This window comes from Myotis nattereri (genome assembly GCF_964212035.1).
Source record: "Myotis nattereri genome assembly, chromosome: 1".
Taxonomy (NCBI): domain Eukaryota; kingdom Metazoa; phylum Chordata; class Mammalia; order Chiroptera; family Vespertilionidae; genus Myotis; species Myotis nattereri.
The window spans coordinates 94,966,859-94,989,377 of NC_138075.1; the positions used below are offsets into that span (position 1 = coordinate 94,966,859).

The following is a 22,519-nucleotide window of genomic DNA, read 5'->3' on the forward strand; positions in this document are numbered from 1 at the left end:
AAAAAGACCGTACCCTTTTATGTAATGATGTTTACTTTGAATTTATATTAGTTCACACAAACACTCCATCCATGCTTTTGTTCCGGCCCTCCTGTCCAGTTTCAGAACCCATTGTGGCCCTCGAGTCAAAAAGTTTGCCTACCCCTGCCCTAGTAGATCAAGAGTCTTGCCTATCTTACTTTGTAGATTAGTGGTCCACAGAATAAATGTTTTTTTAAAAGGAAAATGTACTTATAGATTTAGTGCCTACTTAGTGTTTAGCCTATAGTACATTTTCCAAAAAATTACTTGAGTTATTACAAAAATAAAGTTTATATAAAACAAAATGAGCAAGTTATGGTGAATAGAAAGTATTATGTCTACTTAAGATGACGTTTAGGGGTGCGAGTATTCTTTCTATAGGGGAATAATGAATGATAGGCCTTGGAAATTCTCTTTATATGTTGACATATCTGAAGAGTTTTTATTAATATTGCATATGAATTTAGTTACTCAATCTCAGTTTTAGCTGTCAATAAATAAGCTGTAAGCACCATTTTTGCTAAAGATGATTACTTATATAAGTAAAATTTTATGCGACATTAAAGTATATATCAAAATTAAACGTCGTTAATTCATCTGTACGTACTTTTGCAGAAGTGTTTTGACATACCTTTTGATCTAAAGGAGTCAACAAATGAGGCTGGAAAATACTGAATGAGGATTCAGAATGAGTTAGTCTTTTTTTATAAGTGACAGTCTTTTGAAAAGCCTTTTTTTTCATCTGAAAATGAGGGAATGAGATCATTGATTTCTAATACTTCATTTAAAAATTCTATAATTTTGCTATGTTAGTGAGATTGTATCTCCTTAACCTCAATAATGTTTAAGAGTAATTGTGGAAAATACACTGTTACATGTTTTGAAAGCTGTAATGCTCAGTAATACTTAAAATTGTATGATACTCCACTGCAGTTGTTAAAAGCTTGTGCATCCAGAATCACCCAAGGAGATTTTTAAAAACATATATGTATTTCCCAGCCCTACTCCCCATAAATATCAGTGTATCATTTTTGAAATGCTTTTTTACACTTTTTTTATTTCTATATTGTTTTAACTCTAAAATAAACACATGCTCAGTGTTCATGATTAGAAAATATAAACATATAAAGTAGAAAGAAGGCAGAAAAACCACATAATTTCATCACTTAAAAGCGAATCCCAGTAATATTTTAGTATATTTTCTTTACCTTTATTTCTCCGTAGTTTTTCATGGATGAATTTATATTGTATGTACAATTTTCCATTCTTTATTTCTCACGCAGAAACATTTTATAGTGTCATTTAGAACACTTCTTATACATCATTTTAAAGGTTGTATAATCCTTTGTCCTGTATATTACTTGCTTATTATCAAGTGAAGTGTAGTTACCATTACCGCCACCATCATCGTCGTCATCCTTATTTTTATCCCTATTTTACCAAGTGAACCAACGGGTTCAGAGGGTTTATGTGAATTGTCTAAGACCATATACCCTCAAAAAATGGCATAGAGTGACCATAAAGGCTGAGATGTTCTGACCATAGATATTTTGTTATTTCATTTCTGCAATATATGCATAAACATTAAGCATTTTTATTTATTTGTTTACTCAGTAGACATTTAATGTCCATGTATTAGTGATAAAAATATACAAATATAGATAAAATTAATAGTAACTAATAGTTATTGGACTCTTCTTGGTCTTTGTAAGTACTTTTGCGTGTGCTGTACATGTACCAATTCACTTAAGACTCACAACACCCCTACTAGGCATGTTATTTTTATTATTTCCATTACACAAATGAGGAAATTGAGGCATAGAATTTAAATAACAGCTAGTAAATTATGGAACTTGGATTTAAACCCAGCAAATCTAGCTCAGGATCCACATTTGTAATCTATCCTAGGAGTTCACAAAGTAAGAAAAATTAATAATTAGATCTGATGTATTTGTGAAAGGGTCTTTATGAAGGCTGTATTCTTTTCTAAATTGCAAGGCTAAAACAGTCAATTTTATTCAGTATAATTTTGTTTAGTATTAGAAACTAGAAACCAGAAACCAAACTAGGTTTGGTTTTCTGATGAAAATGTAATTCTGAGGTTAAATCCAATTACATTTATCTTGAGGTGTCTGTTCACATTGTATTGCTGTAATAGGATTTTGTCATATTCAGTATTTCTTCAAATGTGTGCCTAAGTAGGAGGTTATATTTGCAAAGGACTTGAACTTTAATATATGGCTGTGACTGCTGATAATCAAGAGAATAGTTATTATATTGGAAATTTCATTATAATGAATTTATAATAAAAAATGCAATATATAGTTTGTCACTATAATACAGTAACTGAGCCTTAATAATATTTTTGCTTAAATGAGCTTTTGGTGTTCAATATTTATAAAGCAGCATCTCCTAAAGTGTGTTCCTTATGATAGTAATATAATGGAATCTTAACTAGTCATTGTTAACATTTCAAAAGGGGGATTTATGTTGCCAAATAAATTTGAGAAACAATTAAGTTAAACAGATTTCTTATTTTGTGATCCTTTTAGCCTTATAAAATGCATTGTTTGACTATGGAACTGCTTTTGCAAAGCACATCCTGGCACTGGTGTTATACAGAGCTTATTTTGCCTTAATGTAAAACAATTTGAATATAGCAGGAAATTATACCAAATTTACTTAAAATACTTAGAGTGAGTTCAGTCTCGTTAAAATAACAGTTCTTACCAGAGATTTCAAAGTGTTAATTAGCTAAGCAGTATCTCTTTTAATTTGTAGGTACGAAAAAAGGACCAGATCAATATTGAAACAAAGAACAAAACTGTTCGTTTTATCGGAGAACTAACTAAATTTAAGATGTTCACAAAAAATGATACACTGCATTGTTTAAAGGTTAGTGCTGAATTATTTGAATTATTTTTAATAGACAAATTTAAAGTTTTTGTTACAGATGCTAGAAAAAGTCAAATAATTAAGAAATATTTGATTTATACAAAGGAAGGCAAGAAGGGGGTAAAAAGGAACATTAAACAGGTGAGCAAAATAGAAAACAAATAATAGCCCGGCCGGTTTGGCTCAGTGGTTGACCTATGAACTAGGAGGTCACTGTTTGATTCCTGGTCAGGGCACATGTCCTGGTTGCGGGCTCGATTCCCATTGTGTGGGGCGTTCAGGTGGCAGGTGATCAGTGATTCTCTTGCATCATTGATGCTTCTATCTCTCCCTCTCCCTTCCTGTCTGAAATCAATAAAAATATATATATATTAAAAAAGCATTTGCTTAAAAAAAAAAAACACAATACACCACCACCACTATATGCTACCTATAAGAGACATACTCTTGAATACAAGGTTGGGCAAAAGTAGGTTTACAGTTAGAATATGAGAAAGAGCGTTTTTTTTTTTTTTGCATTATTTATTTATTGTATTATTTATTTGTATAACGGTAATCCTATTTTGCCCACCCCTTTATAAAAATCAGAAAGACTAAGGTAGAAAGATGGGGGAAATATACCATGGAAGCACTTTTTAAAAAGACACTTGGTTTCATTATTATCAGACAAAGTAGCCTTTAAGGCAGGGGTCCTCAAACTTTTTAAACAGGGGGCCAGTTCACTGTCCCTTAGACCATTGGAGGGCCGGACTATAGTTTAACACATTGTATGCGGGAAACGTATTTATACGTTTTACGTTGACTGGTAGTAGAGCGCGGGACACGTATTAATACGTTTTTTATAGATTAGTGGTAGAATGCAGGTAACGTATAAATAGGTTTATTTTTATACTTTTTTATTGCTCTAAAGGGATGCTAACATGCAGATATACGAATTCCAAAAGACAAAATTTGGGTCTCTAACACATACAATGGTGAATTATGTATGTACTTCCAGGTATAACGGTAATCTATTCAACTGCGTAGAGTCATCCCTTCACACAATTCTCTGCCTCGCCATGCATTCAGTGTGATTCTAAGAAAAATAATTCAGTATAAATTTTATAGTAAATCACAAAAAGTTTCATTGAAAAAAATATGTAAAACCAAAGTTATCGTAATTTTACTGAACGTTGCCATTTGCGCAAAAAATTAGCAAAAATGGCCCATGCCACCTGTTAGCGCGCGATAAAAACTACCCGCAAACAATGTGTTAAAAAAACACTATGAACAAATTCCTATGCACACTGCACATATCTTATTTTGAAGTAAAAAAACAAAATGGGAACAAATACAATGTTTGTATTTGCATGTGGCCTGCGGACCATAGTTTGAGGACCCCTGCTTTAAGGGATGAAGCTGTATTAGAAATAAAGAAGGTTAGTTGGCCCTGGCCTGTGTGGCTTAGTTAGCTGAGTGTTGTCCCATGTACCAAAAGGTCACTAGTTTGATTTCCCATCGTGGACATGCTCAGTTGTGGGCTCGATCCCCAGTAGGGGGGAGCAGGAGGCAGCCAATTACATCAGTGTTTCTCTTACCCCCGCCCCTTTCCTTCCGCTCTAAAATCAATAAAAACATATTTTTAAAAAAACTAATAAAGAAGGTTAGTTGATAGTGATGAAGAGGTCATTTTAACATGAAATTGTTACTTCCTGAATCAGTATACATCTAATAATGTAGCTTCAAAGTATATAAAGAAACAATTGACAAAAGAAATCTAATCTAATAAAAGACAAACATGCAAATTGACCATACCTTCGCTATGCCTTAAGCCACACCCACCAGCCAATCAGAGTGACTATATGCAAATTAACCCAACCAAGATGGTGGCTGGCAGCCAATGAGCTGGAGCGAGCAGAAGGCTTGGTTGCTCCAGTGATGGAGGAAGCCAAGCTTCCCACAGCCAGCTCTGAGCTCCACTGAAGGCAACAAAGTTTCAATTATAGAAGGTAAATAAATACCAGAATAAAGAAAAAAAGGAGAGGCTGGGAGCTTCCATCGCCAGGGGGCTTGGCCAGCCTGAAAACAGACCTCAGCCCCTCACCCAGGTTGGCCACGTACCCCAGTAGGGACCCCCACCCTGAAGGGGGTGTGACCAGCCTGCAAACACCCATCACTCACCCAGGCTGGCCAGGCACCCCAGCGGGACCCCCACCCTGATCCTGGACACCTTTCAGGGCAAACCAGCCAGCCCCCACGCATGCACCAGGCCTCTCTCTATCCTATATAGTAAACAGGTAATATGCAAACTGACCCTAACAGCAGAAGGACTGGGAATGACTGATCACTATGACACACACTGACCACCAGGGGCAGACGCTCAATGCAGAAGCTGCCCTCTGGTGGTCAGGGTGTCTCACATGGGAGGAGCTCTGCTCAGCCAAAAGCCAGGCTGATGGCTGCCAGTACAGCAGTGGTGGTGGGATCCTCTCCTGCCTCCTCAGCAGCGTTAAGGATGTCCCACTGCAGTTTAGGCCTGCTCCCCGCTGGCAAGTGGACATCCCCTGAGGGCTGCTGGACTGCCAGGGGGATGTCTGATTGCCATCTTAGGCCCAGTCCCCCGGGGAGCGGACCTAAGCCAGCAGGTGGTCATCCCCTGAGGGGTCCCAGACTGCGAGAGGGCACAGGCTGGGCTGAGGGGCCCCCACCCCCCCCACGAGTGCACAGATTTTTGTGCACTGGGCCTCTAGTATATACAGAATTGAGCAGCACAATTAACAGTTTTGATGTATTTGGCACTATACCCAATAGAATCAGAATTTACATGGAAAAATATTCATGTTAGTCAAAACAACCAAGATATCAAAGGATGTGATATGTCTGAATCTATTTGGTTTAGAAAATATGCATAGAAAAAGATTGGGTGAATAAATACTACCAAAATGTTGTGGTAATGTGTTGTGTCTATAAATTTTATACAATAAGTCTTTTGTAGTCAGAATATTAAAAATAAATGCTATTTAAACCAAAACAAAATAATTTAGAGAATGTAAGCTATATATGTGATGTGTTTAAATATGTGACATTTAATAATACATTTAGAAAGGGCTTTGATATTAATTTCCATATATCTATCTAAAACGAAAAACATTAAATATATTGAAGCTTTTAGAAAAGATTTTTATGGCAAAACACAAAAGATGTCTATTGATGAGGACTGTTAAACTAAAAGACTAGCTTTTGTTTTTTATACTGACATTTTTAAAATTGTTACACACATTAGAAATATAATGTTTTTTTTCTCTAATAGGCTTGAAGTATTGTCTTTGTGGTTTTTCATCATTATTATTATTACAGATGCTTCTATCAGACTTTTCCCATCACCATATTGAAATGGCATGTACCCTATTGGAAACATGTGGAAGATTTCTTTTCAGATCTCCAGAATCTCACTTGAGGACCAGTGTACTTTTGGTAAGGGTTTGAGAATCCTAGCAAGAGCTTGAGGTTGTTGATTTACTTCAGGGGTTAAAAATGTTGACCAGTGCCTGCTTGCTTTGTCATAAAAACATAAACTTTTTTACCTTAACTAGAACATCCTATACATATGAGCTGCCATTCCTGGATAGCCGTTGGTATTTTTCTCGCTTGGCTCTTAGTGAGTTAACAATATTGTGATTGGGGATTAAGTTTAACCAAAGATAACTTTAAAAAAAATCTTTAATGTTGAAATTATTATAGATGTAGATATCCCCCCCCCCATTAACCCCTTTTTGCCCACCCCCGCCCCAGGCCTTTACCACACTATTATCTGTGTTCATGGGTTATGCACATATGCATACAATTTCTAACCAAAAATAACTTTGATAAATGATACAAATGAGCAGGTACTCTTAATACTATTATGTTAGGTTAGCGTGCCATAAATACATAAATTATAAACAACATATATAATTAAATTTTAAAATTAAAAAATATAAAATATAAGTCTAAAAAATTACCTTGTGAGAGAAGTTATTTCGTAAGTTAATTAGAATGGTTAAATGACCATCAAGTTTATTAATCAAGTTATTATGCTTATTGGTAATATTCATGCAGTTTGCTGATAGCCTTTTGCCGGTTTGGTATTAGTGTTCAAGAGAGCTCTGGTTTAGGAATCCCTGGGCATACACTGTCATTACATCACTGTTGCTGTTACAAAAGTCTTGATTGTGTTATTTTCTCTAGGTATCTTATTTTTTTAGAATCCAGTTGTAAACCTGAGTTCTCCGCCAATAATATTTAAAAATGAAGAAACATGAGAATTTATTTCTCCTAAACGAAAATATTAATGTGAAGGCCATCAAATAGAATTGATTTCCAAATTCTCTTTAAGTTTATATCATATTAATCATATAATAGTTATTCCAAGTTCAAATTTTATTGTAACATTGAGAAAATTCTTCCTCCTCTTTGGCTCCTACTGATAAGGTTAAATGAGACACTGCATATGAAAATGTATTAATTGAAACATGTTCTTATTAACCAATGTTACCCAATATATTTAATTAAATAAAACTGTAATAGAGATGCTAGCAAAGCTTAATTTTTATTATCTACTTTTTATTTATAACATTGAATCCTTAATATTTAGTTTTTGCTGGGGAAAATATTTACTAATTGTGGTAGTATGGATGAACGTCACATTGCTGAAAACCAGAGTCCTTTCTGTCTGACTGGTTTTCTTGGTTCAGTGGATCTTTTCCGCTCTTACAGCAAAAGAAGCTAGCCTTTATTAGTGATTCTCTTGCTTTCTGGATAGAAACCTTATTTATCATTTAACGTTTTTGTGAGGCCTATGTGCAGGCATGTTTAGGAGAAGTGGTACAAAGTATACAAAGTGGTCCATATCTAGTGCTAATTCGAATACAATGTTGTAAGTGCACTAATAGAGCTATGCAGAGAACATTATGGGCTCATGAGAGGGGAGAGGGTACTTAAGCTAGACTGATGAACCAAGAAATATCTTCCCTAACAGCTTCATAGTATTCACTGAATACAAACTCTTATGTCAGACCCATGGGGTATAAAGATGAAAAGATAGTCCATGCTCTCCTGGAGTCTAACTCAGACAGAGGAGTAAATAGGCAATTGGAATACATGTGTAAAAGCAATATAGGGCGTAGATAGAAGAGACATTTAATCTAGTCTTGGTATGTCAGGATAAGTTTCCTGGAAAAGTGGTGTTTATTTTAGAGACTAATCTGAGTCTTCAAGGCAGAGAAGAAAGACGCATCTAGTCAAGCAGCTGCAGATAAAACTGGAGAGGCAAGCAACAAAGTAGATTTATAAAGAGCCCTGAGTCCTTTACCAGCAGTTTCCCTCTACACACTTAAAACCCAGAGTTCTTACCATGTCAGCAGCGTCTGTTATTACTTAGCCCTCTCTACCTCTCATATCTCATTTCATGCAATTTCTTGTGGGCAACCTCAATGGCCTTCTTTTAGTTCCAGTAACATACAACTCTCGCCTCAGAGCCTCTGATCTTGCTATTGCTTCTGCTGTGAATGCTCTCTCCATGGCTCTTCTCAACCTTTTGTCATCTTTTGGGTCATAACTTAGATCTCACTTTCTTAGAGAGACTGTCCCTAACCCCCTCTACCTAAAGTATAAAGCAGGCTTCTCATAACTCTCCATCTTAGTGCCTTATTATTTTTCTTCATACCGCTGATTACAATTATTATTTAAAAGATTGATCGCTTCTCGGCCTTTTGGCTAAGATCAAGTGTAAAAGATTGTAAGTTTTTTTGTTGAATTGTTTATTCTGTCTTCTTACGCCACACTGTTAGGTTTCACGAAGGTAGGAATCATGTCTGTCTTATTCACTGGTAAGTTCCAGCACCTGGAGTAGTGCATAGCACATAGTAAGTGCTAAGTAAAATGTTTATTAAATGACTGAACAAATTCAGTGATCTTAGTGTTTTAGTACAGTGGTTCTCAACCTTCTGGCCCTTTAAATACAGTTCCTCATGTTGTGACCTAACCATAAAATTATTTTCGTTGCTACTTCATAACTGTAATGTTGCTACTGTTATGAATCGTAATGTAAATACCTGATATGCAGGATGGTCTTAGGCGACCCCTGTGAAAGGGTCGTTTGACCGCCAAAGGGGTCGCGACCCACAGGTTGAGAACCGCTGGTTTAGTATGATGCTATTTTAAGAATTGGGAGTGCTGTTTTAAGATCTTCAGCTAGTCAGTGGTTCTCAACAGGCATCTCGTGGGTAGAGGTCAAGGTCGCACAAAAACATCCTACAATGCACAGGACAGCCCCCATTCTCCCACAGCAAAGAATTATCCAGTTCAAAATGTCAAATTGAGAAAGCCTAAAGTAGATGATGATTGACTAGATCTGTGTTTTTAATCACCTTCTCTGAGTTGATGCTCTGGACAAGATATAAGACCTTGGGGGCTTTTACTTTTCTTATCTATAGAGACATGTCAGATTTGTCTGGTACAGTATTGAATGGCACAAGCTCTGAGAATAATTTTTTTTCTCTCAGTTGTTTGTGGGACAGCCAGCACCCCTTTATTCATATTTTTGGTTCTTAATTTCAATCACTCATATATATGAAACTTGTCATACTCAGAGGTCATGTAGTTTGGCAGAATTATAAATTACATTTGTAGCAAAAGTTCTCTGAATAAAGGCCTAAGACCAAGCAGTTATTAGCTAATTTGTTATAAACAAATGATCAGTGGCATAATAATTAGTCTGCTTGCACACTCTTAGAAATACAGAAGTACCGACTGGTTGTTTTTTTTCTTTTTCTAGACCTTTATCCTAAAATCTTATCACTGAGAATAGGAGTTTTGTAGGAATAAAGAAATCTTAGAATGAAAGTATTTTGACAAGTGTAGACTTTTTATTTTAGGAACAAATGATGAGAAAGAAACAAGCAATGCATCTTGATGCAAGATATGTCACAATGGTAGAGAATGCATATTACTACTGCAACCCACCTCCAGCCGAAAAAACAGTGAAAAAGAAACGTCCTCCTCTACAGGAATATATCCGGAAACTTTTGTACAAGGATCTTTCCAAGGTCACCACTGAGAAGGTAAATCTTAACGGAATCATGGAATAATGGTCAACGTGAGATTTGTGGTAGTTATATAATATTTAACTAAATTGTTTTCGTCCTAATGATAATAGTATTAAAAGCAGTGTACTTTCCTTCTAGCCTGTGCATGAAATTTTAGGTCAGGGACATATATTTCAGTTTTCCTAGATCAGTTTATTTATAAATTGCTTCAGTATCCCATAAATTATAGATAAGAAATGCAGGTACTTTGCATTGTTCACATTTTGTAAATGGAGAAATTAAAGCAGAGCTGTTCAAGTCGCAAGAGTGAAGTTTAGGAGAGTTGGGATTAGATCCCAAGTTCCATTATGATCGACTCTATACAAATCACACTAAGAAATAATTCATATGATGATACATAATATATGGGACAATATTTTGTTTTCCTATTATGATAACTTCTTAATTAAAAGGGCCATTCTTCTAAATTAAATTTTTTTTGAAACTCTATGTCTCATATTCTTTACATAATATGAGACATAGTCAGTTGAATATGAGACATAGAGTTTCAAAAATATATATAACATCAAAATTTAAATTTGCCTTTACATATTTTTCTTGAGAGTAGGGGATCTTAACCTTGAATGGGTGTTAGGAAGCCCATGGCCCTCTGAAATTACATAGTTTTGAATTCTGGGCCTGTCTGTATTTTTCTGGAGATAAGGTCTGTGGCTTTCTTTGGATTCTCAACAGGAGTCACTTTCCAGAAAAGTTTAAGAACCACTGATCTGTTAACTGAATTACTGTAGTTACCTTACTAGAAACCTCACTTTTAAGTAAGATACGTTGAGCAAAACATTTCTTGGTTTATTCTACAAGTTGAAACACTACAATGTAGAACTTCTTTCTTTTTAGGAGATAAAGTAATGGAAATTAACTTCTGGACAGAAAATACATCTGGGGAGGATAAAATGAAATAATACATGGGTGGGAGAAAAGGTAATAGGAATGATAGTGCAGCTTTGAAAATTGAAACCAACTTTCAGAGAGTCGGGAAAATAGTTGTTTGAAACAATAAGGATTTTGATAGCTGTTTAGAATTGACTAGAATTGTAATCATTTGGTAAAACTTCCTGTAAGCAGATCCCTTTTTTTGTAGGCTTATTATTAATTTGTGGACTATAGAGAAAATAAGTTATATGGGGCTGATAAGGGAGAATTGCAATTTAATGGTTTGATAGACTATCAAATATAGAAAAATAGAGAATACTTATGAAGTTGAGATGACATTAACGTTGCCAGTGAAACTGATATGAGAAAATATTTAGTGCTTAAAAGATGGATTGTGGATATAGAAATGAAAGGACTACTCTGCAATCTGCCAATAATATCTATATTCTTTCAGAATCAAAATGGATAGAACTTGATGATAGGTAGAGCTCTGCTAATTATCTCATTGACAGTATGGTCTTTGAAATCGTAATACCTAACTTTTTGGGGGTATTTATAATGTGGCAGACACTTTCCTACATACTTCACATGTTTTAACTTGTCTAATCCTCACAACAAACTAGTAAGTGCTTTTATTATCCCCCCCTTTTACATATGAGGAAACAGGACACTGTAATGTCAGTCTTGAGGTTATGTCTCCATTTTAAGTGATCTTTTAACCAATTAACCTTGGGTTTAGTTATTTATTAATGGAAATTTTTGATTTTTAAAAGAAGTGTCTAAGATTATTTCGATTAAATGAAGCACAAAAGAAATCTTATTTTTGGTGAACCTTGAAAATTTCTTTCAGTGACTTTAGTGTATGAGTGTATACTGTTAGTTTGATTGAAGACTTAGAAACTCTAGGAAATACGGGGACATTATAGAAAGCTGGAGGAAAAATGTGAATACCATTTGTCAATAATTAGAACAATCTCATGTTTAATCTCTAACGTGAAAAATCTGATAGAGGATCTCTAAAGTATTTCCCATTTCAAAAGTTCTTTATCTGCATTATCATAATAACATATCTATATTATTGGGTATATTGGATTATATACTTGTCTAGTAATTTAAACAAAATTCTCTTTGTTTAGGTTTTGAGACAGATGCGAAAGTTGCCCTGGCAGGACCAAGAAGTGAAAGATTATGTTATTTGTTGTATGATAAACATCTGGAGTGTGAAATATAATAGTATTCATTGTGTGGCAAACCTCTTAGCAGGACTAGTGCTCTACCAAGAGGATGTTGGAATCCATGTTGTGGATGGAGTTTTAGAAGATATTCGATTAGGAATGGAGGTAACACAAACTTTCTTTAAAGTTGTCAAATTGGAGTTTTGGAAGAATTTAAATAACTTTTAAATCCTATTATTGAAAAATAATAATTTGAAGACCTTCTTTTATCTATATGGTGTCTTTTACTATTACCTCTTCAGAATTAGTGGTTTCTTAATAAACCCTGCTGTTCTAGATTTACTGTGCTTCCTTCTCTCAGGCTAATCCTGGGGTTTATTTTGCCTCTTTTTCTCAAGTCCAGTAAAGCTTATTTTGGAAGAATATAGTACATTTTTATTATTTCTGGGTTACTATTGGGAAAATAAATTTATTAATTAGAAGAATTGTAATCATTTGGTAAAACTTCCTGTAAGCAGATCCCTTTTTTTTTTGTAGGCTTATTGTTAATTTGTGGACTATAGAGAAAATAAGTTATATGGGGCTGATAAGGGAGAATTACAATTTAATGGTTTGATAGACTATCAAAGCAATTCACTTAATGATAGCTAAATACCAAATTTAATATTTAACATATTTTTTATTAAACTTTAACATTTTTTATTAAACTTTTAAAAAAATTGATTTAAATAACATTGATTGGCTGCCTTCCACATGTGCCCCAACCAGGAATCAAACCTGCCACACTTTCATGGATGGGATCAACAGAACTACACAAGCCAGGACAACTTTTTTTTTTTTTTTTTTTTACATTTTGTAGATACACATTTCCTAAAGAGAGAAAAAGGATACTCACAAGTGACCACCTTATTAGAAAAGAAGCAAAGAACCCATTAATTTTTCTCTGTTCAGTGTTTCTTCAGTAATTGATACTGTCAAGTGACAGGGGAATTTTGTCTCTTTTTACCACATTACTGTTCTTTAATGCAAATCTTGTGTGTGTTTTTTTTCTTTTAGGTTAATCAGCCTAAATTCAATCAGAGACGTATCAGCAGTGCCAAGTTTTTAGGGGAACTTTATAATTACCGCATGGTGGAATCAGCTGTTATTTTTAGAACTCTTTATTCTTTTACTTCATTTGGTGTTAACCCTGATGGCTCACCAAGTTCACTGGACCCTCCTGAGCACCTTTTCAGAATTAGACTAGTGTGCACTATTTTGGATACTTGTGGCCAGTACTTTGACAGAGGTTCCAGTAAACGAAAACTTGATTGCTTCCTTGTATATTTCCAGGTATATAAGCTGAAATATGCAGTTTGGCACCATTTAATACATTGGTTGTGTTACAAAAATATTCAAGCAGAAACATTATAGCATTCACATATCACATATGAGATATGTTCATAATTAGACTAAATTTGATTTATTCTTCTTGCAAAGATGCTTTAGAGATTTAAAAAATTTGATGAATTTTATGATATAAACATTCTAATTCCATTGTAACTTTTATGATTGATTGTTAATTTTGAAAATTATTTTGGTATACTTTATAAATTTGGAATGGTAATTTATGAATTATATTTGGTACAGTAACTTATGAATTAAAAAACTTGTGATTTTTATATGTACATTTTTATCACTCATCTGTGTTCTGGTTTTACATATAAAATTATTTTTAAATGATATAACTTTTTTTTTTTTAAAGAAAAAACTCACTCTGGGGAAAACGTTTTTAACATGGAAGAAACTCTTGAGTTGTGCTTTTCATATCTTAATTTTAGTTCATTATGTAAGCTTATGATTTAGAGTAAGTGTAGTATAAATTGAATTCAGGTACAAATACAGAGATGTTTCTACAATTCCTTTAAAGTAGGTGTTCCAAAAGTTAACTTTGTAGGTTGGTTGTTTGGAACCCAATCACTGTTTCCCATAAAATACTGAGCAGGGTGAACAATTCACTGTTGAATTGTCTAGATGTTGTTGAAAGAAGGTATCAATAGTACCATTAAAGTCTATATGATCACTACTTCTAGTATTGTTTTCACTCATCCATTGATGAAGAAAATACATTTAAAACTAAAACTGGAGGTGTAAAAATACATCCACATAATGGCTGGTGTTAAGTGGGGGTAAATGTTCTTGGGGAAGAGCAGTTTATTAACTTTATCCTACCATGAGGAAGGGGATTGCACATTTGAGAATCAGATTCCCTTTGTCTCTAAGGACTGTCTTAGGTTAGAGACTCCCTGTATTGAAAACCAATTTTGCTGCAGAGTGTTAGCTGTAATTGTTAGCATCCAAAGTAGAATCTCTCTCAGAAGAGAATCCTTATTTTGCATTTAATCTGACATCCCAAGTGGAGAGAAAAGAGCTATCCCAAAATATCCAAGAGACAATGAGACAGAGGCATTTTTCACATTGATTAACAGGCAGAAATATGCAGCAGGCTTAACCTTGAGGGGATGAAGTAAGAAGTGAGGCCTGGGGATGAGGTCAGTGTGTTCTGCCTAGAACATAGAGTGAACAGTTATGTCTTGGAAGGCCAGGTAGAAAGGATCACCCATAGTAGTGCTTCTAAACTTTAATGTGCATACACTTTACCTGGGAATAGTATTAAAATGCAGATTATTATTAAATTGGTCTGGGGTGTGGACTTGAGATTATGCATTTCTAATAAGCTCCAGTTGAGGTCTGCAATTTTGAGTAGCAAGGACCTAGAACAAACTGGGGAAAGAAGAGTGAAGCACCCAGAGGATTACCTGTTTATACACAAGTAAATTCCTGGGTTGTGCTCTTCAATTAATGTTAACTTACAAAGTATAAAACAGAATGAGGGACCCAGGTGGGAGAAGAGAGGGAAAATATCTAAACAGTGCCATATACACAGTAGGTGTTCAATAAATGATTGTTGATTAATGATTTTTATATTTAAAACCCTATATATTTAGATAATTTAATTGACCTTTTTAAAATTCAAAGCAGGTATTATAGGGAAAATGATGAACATTTATCAAAACTATGTTTTTGAATCTGGTTGTTTTGTAAACTTTAACATTTAAACCCAGTTTAGGAGTGGGGTTTCTGACTTGTTTCATTATCTGAATATTTATTTGGTATTTTACCCACAATTTTTCCTTGTCTTTAAAAAGATTATGACAATTATAATAAAACAATATTTAGATTCAAGTCACCAAATGGCTTAGAAACTGTGTAGATGGAGGGAAATAATTGGAATTAGGATCATTACTGTCAACCATTAATGCAAATGGTAGGTGTCTTGTACAACTTTTTAGCTTAGTTGTTATAGTTAGGTGAAGTCACATTACAGATTATTATTTAAAATATTTTGTTATTAATATTTTATAGCTAAATTTATTTTTTATTTGTCATCAGCGTTATGTTTGGTGGAAGAAAAGTTTGGAGGTTTGGACAAAAGATCATCCATTTCCTATTGACATAGATTACATGATCAGTGATACACTAGAACTGCTGAGACCAAAGATCAAGCTTTGTAATTCTCTAGAAGAATCCATCAGGCAGGTACAAGACTTGGAACGAGAATTCTTAATAAAACTGGGTAAGCAATTAATTACAGAGAGACAATGAAAGTGATATTTGGCAGATTGCTTTTAGAATTTGCTTTATAATGTTATCAGACTTTACCTTTGTATACTTTCCATTTTTATATTGAGTGTTACATAGTATTAGGTAAGACATATGGGTGACATATTTTTCTGATTTCATAAAATAATCCCAAATTGGAGGTAAATACTTACGTAAGAATTGAAGCCAATGATAGCGATGAATAAATACAATTCTGTTGGCCTCACTTAATTTTAGAATTTTTGGTTGCTAATATAAAATGTACTTTTAATTAGAGTACCTCTTACAATACAGTATGTAATTGCAACAAGCGTTATTTCTTAAGACATTGTAGGCTAGAAACTATAGAAGGGGATACCTGTTAGAAGTTTGGAACTACCCTACAGAATTTCAGACCTTATTCACTGGGAGAGTTGTGTCTATTTCTAAGGACTAGAGAAAATGTGAGAAATATGCTACAGGAGAATTGGTCTATTTACTTTCTCTGTGTCCTTTTGAGATTGTTGTGGAAGAAGAGGTAGCTCTTAAAAATATGCTTATTGATTTTAAAGAGAGAGGATGGGAGAGGGATAGAAATATCGATGAGTAACTCAGTCGGCTGCCTCCTGCACGCCCACTACTGGGGATCAAGTCCACAACCGGGCATGTGCTCTGACCAAGAATAGAACTGAGGACCTGTGGGTTCATGGGTTGATGCTCTACTACTGACCCACACCGGCTGAGTAGGAGTTAGCTCTTGAATAACTCTCATGAGGGACTGTAGGAGCTAACTAACTTTGTCAGTGGAAATAACTGGAACATGTAATCTTACTACTCTGATTTACTTACAGATACTTATTAGCAGGTTTCATTTTAGTCATTGTAAAATGACATGTTTTCAGGCTATTAAGCTAGTATTTTATTTCCTGCTAGCACTTGGGACCCAGAAGGCTGTCATTAGGAGATTCTTACCTTCACCAATTATATTAATTGTATAAATTTGCTACATTGCATATCTGAAGAACTACTTTTCATGGTGAAAGCATTTGTATTTTTTCCCCTCTAAAACTATTTTTTCATATTACATCCAGCATATTAATAGGGTTTCTTTCTCCATAGGTAAATTCTCTTTTGGAGAATATGATTGCTGTTATCTATTTGAGCATTAATTTTAAAGGTGCTTCTAATTATGCAACTATTAACTTTTCTTACTACTCAAACCATAAAGACATATGTGCTTCTTTTTGTACTTTGCCCCAAATCATCTACTTTCTTTTCCTTTTTTAGGCTTCTAGTTGTATAAAATTATCATTTTAAGCAAAGTGCTTATTTATGTATTTCATTAACTTTTTATGCTTTGAAATAGTTGAGTCTTAGCCTTGTTTCTCAAAGATCTTTATGAATGATGCTCTGTATAGTGGGCATGAGGGAATACTAGTTTGACACCCAGTTTGGTAGCAGTAAAGAGAGCAATGTGCTTTATCCTTTATTGACTGAAGGTTAAATTAAAGGACGTCAGACTCTCTTGAGGAGTCTGTTTAGAATATGGAAAGGGAAAAATAGGTCAGCGTTTGCAAGTGAAACTCTATAAAGATGGTTGCAACTGGAAATTATGCTATGAAGTTGTCCCAATTTAATTCTGTTTTAAACAGTCTAAGTATCAGGAAGAAGAGCTCATGAATAAACCTATATTAAATCTATTTCCTATTGATTAAATCCAGAAGATAATACAGAATCAAGAGCCTTTACTAGTTTTTCTGATTCAAGCACTTAACAAATTCATTATCTCAGTTTTATAGGAACATAATTCTAGCATAATAGTTAATGGATAAACACTAAAAATTTCTCATAATTATGCTTACCAATAGTTTTAAATAATTTTTAATATTATTAAAAGTAATATATGTTCATGGCAGAAATTTTGAAAAATAACAAGACAAAAATCACTGATACTCTATACTTAAGGATAATTATGTATTAACATTTTGATATATTTTCTTTTATTCTTTAAATTTTTTTCTAATGTTTATACAGTTTTATAAGTGGATTTCCCCTACATAATACATTATGAAATTTCTTCCTTGCATAAAGTATTTCTCTAAACCTTTATTATATTTTTTAAAAACTGGCTATATTCCTTCATATAAATGTACCATAATTTATGTAATTCCTGTTGTTTGACACAGATTATTTCAAATTTTGCACCACTATAAATAATACACTTGACTTACTTTCTTGTGCATCTTGATTTCTTGGTATAAACAGAATTATTGGCAAGTACATTCTCTTTAAATTTTAATAACAAAATTAAGATGGTAATAAGCAATATTGTTTAATTTTGGTTTGGAAGTTCTAACTAGTCCTAAATAATAATGGCTAATATGCAAATTGACTGAATGGCAGAATGACCAATCGCTATGACACGCACTGACCACCAGGGGCCAGACACTTAATGCAGGAGCTTCCCCCTGGTGGTCAGTGTGCTCCCACAGGGGGAGCGCCACTCAGCCAAAAGCTGGGCTCACGGCAGGCGAGCGCAGCGGTATTGACAGGAGCCTCTCCTGCCTCCACGGCAGCGCTAAGGATGTCTGACTGAAGGCCTAAGCCATTAGTCGGAAATTTCCGAGGGCTCCTGGACTGCAAGAGGGTACAGGCTGGGCTGAGGGACCCCCCCCCTCAATCCCGCTGAGTGCACGAATTTCATGCACTAGACCTCTAGCATTATAATAAAAGGAACAAAAATGAGGGAAATAAAAGTGAAAAAAGGAAAGAAGCCATAAGAATAAATTATATTGTAAATTTAAAGAGTGTATTTCATAAATTAGAAATAAAATCTGTAGGATAGATAATAGGCCCAGAAATTGTCCAGTTAAATTCAGAACAATCATTTATGGTGAGCCAGGAATATTAAAGATAGGATAAGGGCAGCAGGTGAGCATTTGGGAGGAGAATTTGATAGAGAGCCACATCTTTTATCGCCAAACTCTAGGTGGTTTAAAGAGTTAAATATTTGCCCTAACCAGTTTGCCTCAGTGGATAGAGCATCAGCCTGCAGACTCAAGGGTCCCAGGTTTGATTCCGGTCAAGGGCATGTACCTTGATTGTGGGCAAATACCAGTAGGGAGTGTGCAGGAGGCAGCTGATCAGTGTTTCTCTGTCATCGATGTTTCTAACTCTCTATCCCTCTCCCTTCTTCTCAAAAAAATCAATAAAATATATATTTTTAAAAAGTTAAATACTTACTTTTTCGAAGTTAAAAATAGATCTGATTATCAAATATTTTCAGAGGTTAATTTTCTCAAATTTAAAATGATAGAAGAAAGCATGCGTATAGATTTAGGTTTTTAAAATGTACAATAAAAATTAATATGAAGTTAGTTTTCTTGCTAAGTTGTTAACACTTACATAAAGAACACAGGTAAATTGGTAATAAAATAGAATACCCCAATAGAAAAATGAACAGGACATAATCAAATAAGGGAGAGCAGGGAAGAGTTGGTGTTTTTATTGAGTACTGCCTGATTGCCAGAATGATAGAGGAAGGTAATGTTACTGATTTTTGACAGATGAGTTTAAGTAAGCCAAATCAAAATACTAGGTTAAGCAATCAAGTCAACTCTGCTCTTTCTGACATGTTAAGTATATGGGGAAAATGCTCAGCATGTCTAGTAAACAGAGAAATGTAAATTAAAACACAATCTGAAAGGAAGTACTATAGTTTATTACCATCTCTGTTATGAGCATGAAAATGGAGGCACCAAGCAGCTCAAATTTAAGAGGACAGTATTTGATTTCTATCTCCAAGTACACTTAATTCTGACACACACATTTAAATATTTTACTGTCTAGAGTTTGCATTTTGTCATCTCTGTTTTTTATATATACACTAGAAGCCCGGTGCACGAATTCGTGCATGGGTAGGGTCCCTCTGGGTGGCCTGCAGGGATCGGGCCGAAACCCGCAGTCCAATGCTGCCTGTAGCTCCTACTTGCTGCTCCTGCTCATCCCGGACCCACTGTGCCTGCCGCGGGCTCGCGCCCAATCAGTCCCGATCAGGAGAGGCTCGTGCTGCCACAGCAGCCCTCGCCAGCCATGAGCCCTGTGTCTGGCAACCTCCCAAGGGGAGTGGCCTGTGGGATCGGGCTGAAACCGGCTCTCTGACATCACCCAAGGGGTCCTGAATTGCGAGAGGGCCCAGGCCAGGCTGAGGGACCCCACCAGTGTGCGATTGGGCCAGGGAGGGACAGCAGGAGGGCTCCAGGGCATGTCCAGCCCATCTCATTCAGTCCCAATCAGTTGGACCCCAGCAGCAAGCTAACCTACCGGTCAGAGCATCTGCCCGCTGGTGGTCAGTGCATATCAGAGCTATTGGTCAACTGGTCAACTGTCTGCCCTCTGGTGGTCAGTGCACGTCATAGCCAGCAGTTGAGCAGCCTTAGCATATAATTAACATGTTACGCTTTGATTGGCTGTTCGGTTGCTCTGCCATTTGTTCTGTTTGCATATTACCCTTTTATTATATAAGATTTTAATTTGCATTGTTTACTTTAGATTGCAGTGCCTTATGGTTCAGCAACTGGATCATTATATAGTTTAGCAAATGTAGAATATAATATTTATAAATAGTTTTTGAAACTAACTTGCAATGAAAATGAAAACGTTATAAATAGTATGTATTTTCCTTACAAATTAGAGGTGTGGTTATCAAAACAAAGACTTATACAATACTAGAGGCCCAGGGCACGGAATTTGTGCACGGGGGGGACCCCTCAGCCCAGCCTGCACCTTTTCCAATCTGGGACCCCTTGGGGGATGTCCGACTGCCGGGTTAGGCCCAATCCCTGGGATCGGGCCTAACCCGGCAGTTGGACATTCCTCTCACAATCCTGGACCGCTGGCTTCTAATCGCTCACCTGCCTGCCTGCTTGGTCGCCCCTAACTGCCCCCCCCTTGCCAGCCTGATTGCCCCTCACTGCCTGTGCATGCCAGCCTGATCGCCCCTAACTGCCTCCCCCTGCCGGCCAGGTTGCTCCCAACTGCCCCCTCCCTACTGGCCTGGTCACTCCTAACTGCCCCCCTCTGCCAGCCTGGTCACCCCCAACTGCCCCCCCCCCCCCCGCTGACCTGGTTGCCCCCAACTGCCCCCTCCCTTGCCGGCATAGTTGCCTCTCACTGCCCCCCTGCCAGCCTAATCGCCCCCAACTGCCCCCCCTGCCGGCCTGGTCGCCCCCAAACTGCACCCCCCTGCCAGCCTGGTCGCCCCTAACTGCCCCCTCCTTGCCAGCCTGGTCAGCTCATGCAGCCTGCTTGTTCAGTCATTTGGTTGTCCCTCACTAACTCCCCTGCTGGCCTGGTTGTAGACAGCCATCTTGTGAGGGCTTGAGGGTTAATTTGCATATTACCTCTTATATAGGATAGTTCTTCCCATGGCACAGTTTAAATGGATATAACAAGCGTGTGATGGTATGTGAGTTTATCACCACTGTGATATTTTATTGAGAATACTTAGATTCATACAGTCCTAATAACTTTTGCCCCTGATAACTTTTCCGATAATTTGCTTCTTCATGTCCCTATCCTATCTAATAAAAGAGAAACATGGTAATTGGCGTATGACCGCTACCCTTCCCATTGGCTAATCAGCAAGATATGCAAATTAACTGCCAGCCAAGATGGCGGCCGGCAGCCAGGCAGCTTGAAACTAACATGAGGCTTGCTTGCTTCAGTGACGGAGGAAACCAACGTTCCCCGCCTGCCTTGCTGGCCTCTGAGCTTGCAGTTTAAGAAACATAGTAACAAATATAGAGGCTAAACAAAACCCCAAAAACCAGCTTTCAGCGAGCCCCGGGATCTCAGAGCTGGAGTTGATACAGAGTTTCGATTATAGAACCGAAACAAACCAGATACCTGTTTTCAGCAGCTGAGGCCTCAGAGCTGGAGCCTCAGAGCTAAAGCTGGCCCAGAATAAAAAGAAAAAAAGAAAAAAAGGAGTGGTTGGGAGCTTCCGTCACCCGCCAGCCTGAAAACAGCCCTCATCCCCTCACCCAGACTGGCCAGGCACCCCAGTGGGGACCCCCACCCTGATCCAGGACACCCTTCAGGGCAAACCAGCCGGCCCCCACCCGTGCACCAGGCCTCTATCCTATATAGTAAAGGGTAATATGCCTCCCGGCACCGGGATCAGCGTGACGGGGCAGCGCCCAAACCCCCTGATCGGCCCGGCTCTGTGTGTGACAGGGTGCGGCACCCCAGCCCACCACCCCCCCCCCCACGGGCCCTGCTCTGTGTGTGACGGGGTAGAGCCATAACCTTCCCATCAGCCCCTGCCCTGAGTGTGAGAGTGGCAGCGCCCCAACCCCCTGATTGGCCCTGCTCTGTGGGTGATAGAGGGCGGTGCCCCAAACCTCCCTCCCCCCCCCCCCGAGCCCTGCTCTGTGTGTGACGGGGTAGAGCCATAACCTCCCCGTCGGCCATGCCCTGAGTGTGACAGTGGTGGCGCCCCAACCCCCTGATTGGCCCTGCTCTGTGGGTGACAGGGGGTGGTGCCCCAACACCCCTATCGGCCCTACTCTGTGAGTGACGGGGGGAGCTCCTCAACCCCCTGATGGGCCCTGCTTTGTGCGTGACAGGGGTGAGCTCCCCAACCCCCTGATTGACCCTGCTCTGTGCATGACAGGGGGGAGCTCCCCAACCCCCTGATAGACCCTGCTCTATGCGTGACAGGGGGCAGCGCCCCAACCCCCTGATTGGCCCTGCTCTGTGCACGATGGGGTGGCGCCCCAACCTCCCCATTGACCCTGCCTTGAGTGTGAC

General features: G+C 37.2%; 1 protein-coding gene across 1 annotated transcript in view; it reads left to right on the top strand.

Moving 5' to 3' along the window:
* Positions 1-22,519, top strand: part of UPF2 (UPF2 regulator of nonsense mediated mRNA decay) — a gene marked incomplete at its 3' end in the record, with an annotated part of 119,532 nt that overhangs the window by 75,471 nt on the left and 21,542 nt on the right. Inside the window, exons 10-15 of the mRNA XM_081093303.1 lie at positions 2,803-2,916; positions 6,253-6,369; positions 9,810-9,995; positions 12,047-12,250; positions 13,142-13,417; positions 15,518-15,701. Coding sequence (XP_080949429.1) covers positions 2,803-2,916; positions 6,253-6,369; positions 9,810-9,995; positions 12,047-12,250; positions 13,142-13,417; positions 15,518-15,701 — 1,081 coding nt within the window. The remainder of the gene's footprint in view (positions 1-2,802; positions 2,917-6,252; positions 6,370-9,809; positions 9,996-12,046; positions 12,251-13,141; positions 13,418-15,517; positions 15,702-22,519) is intronic.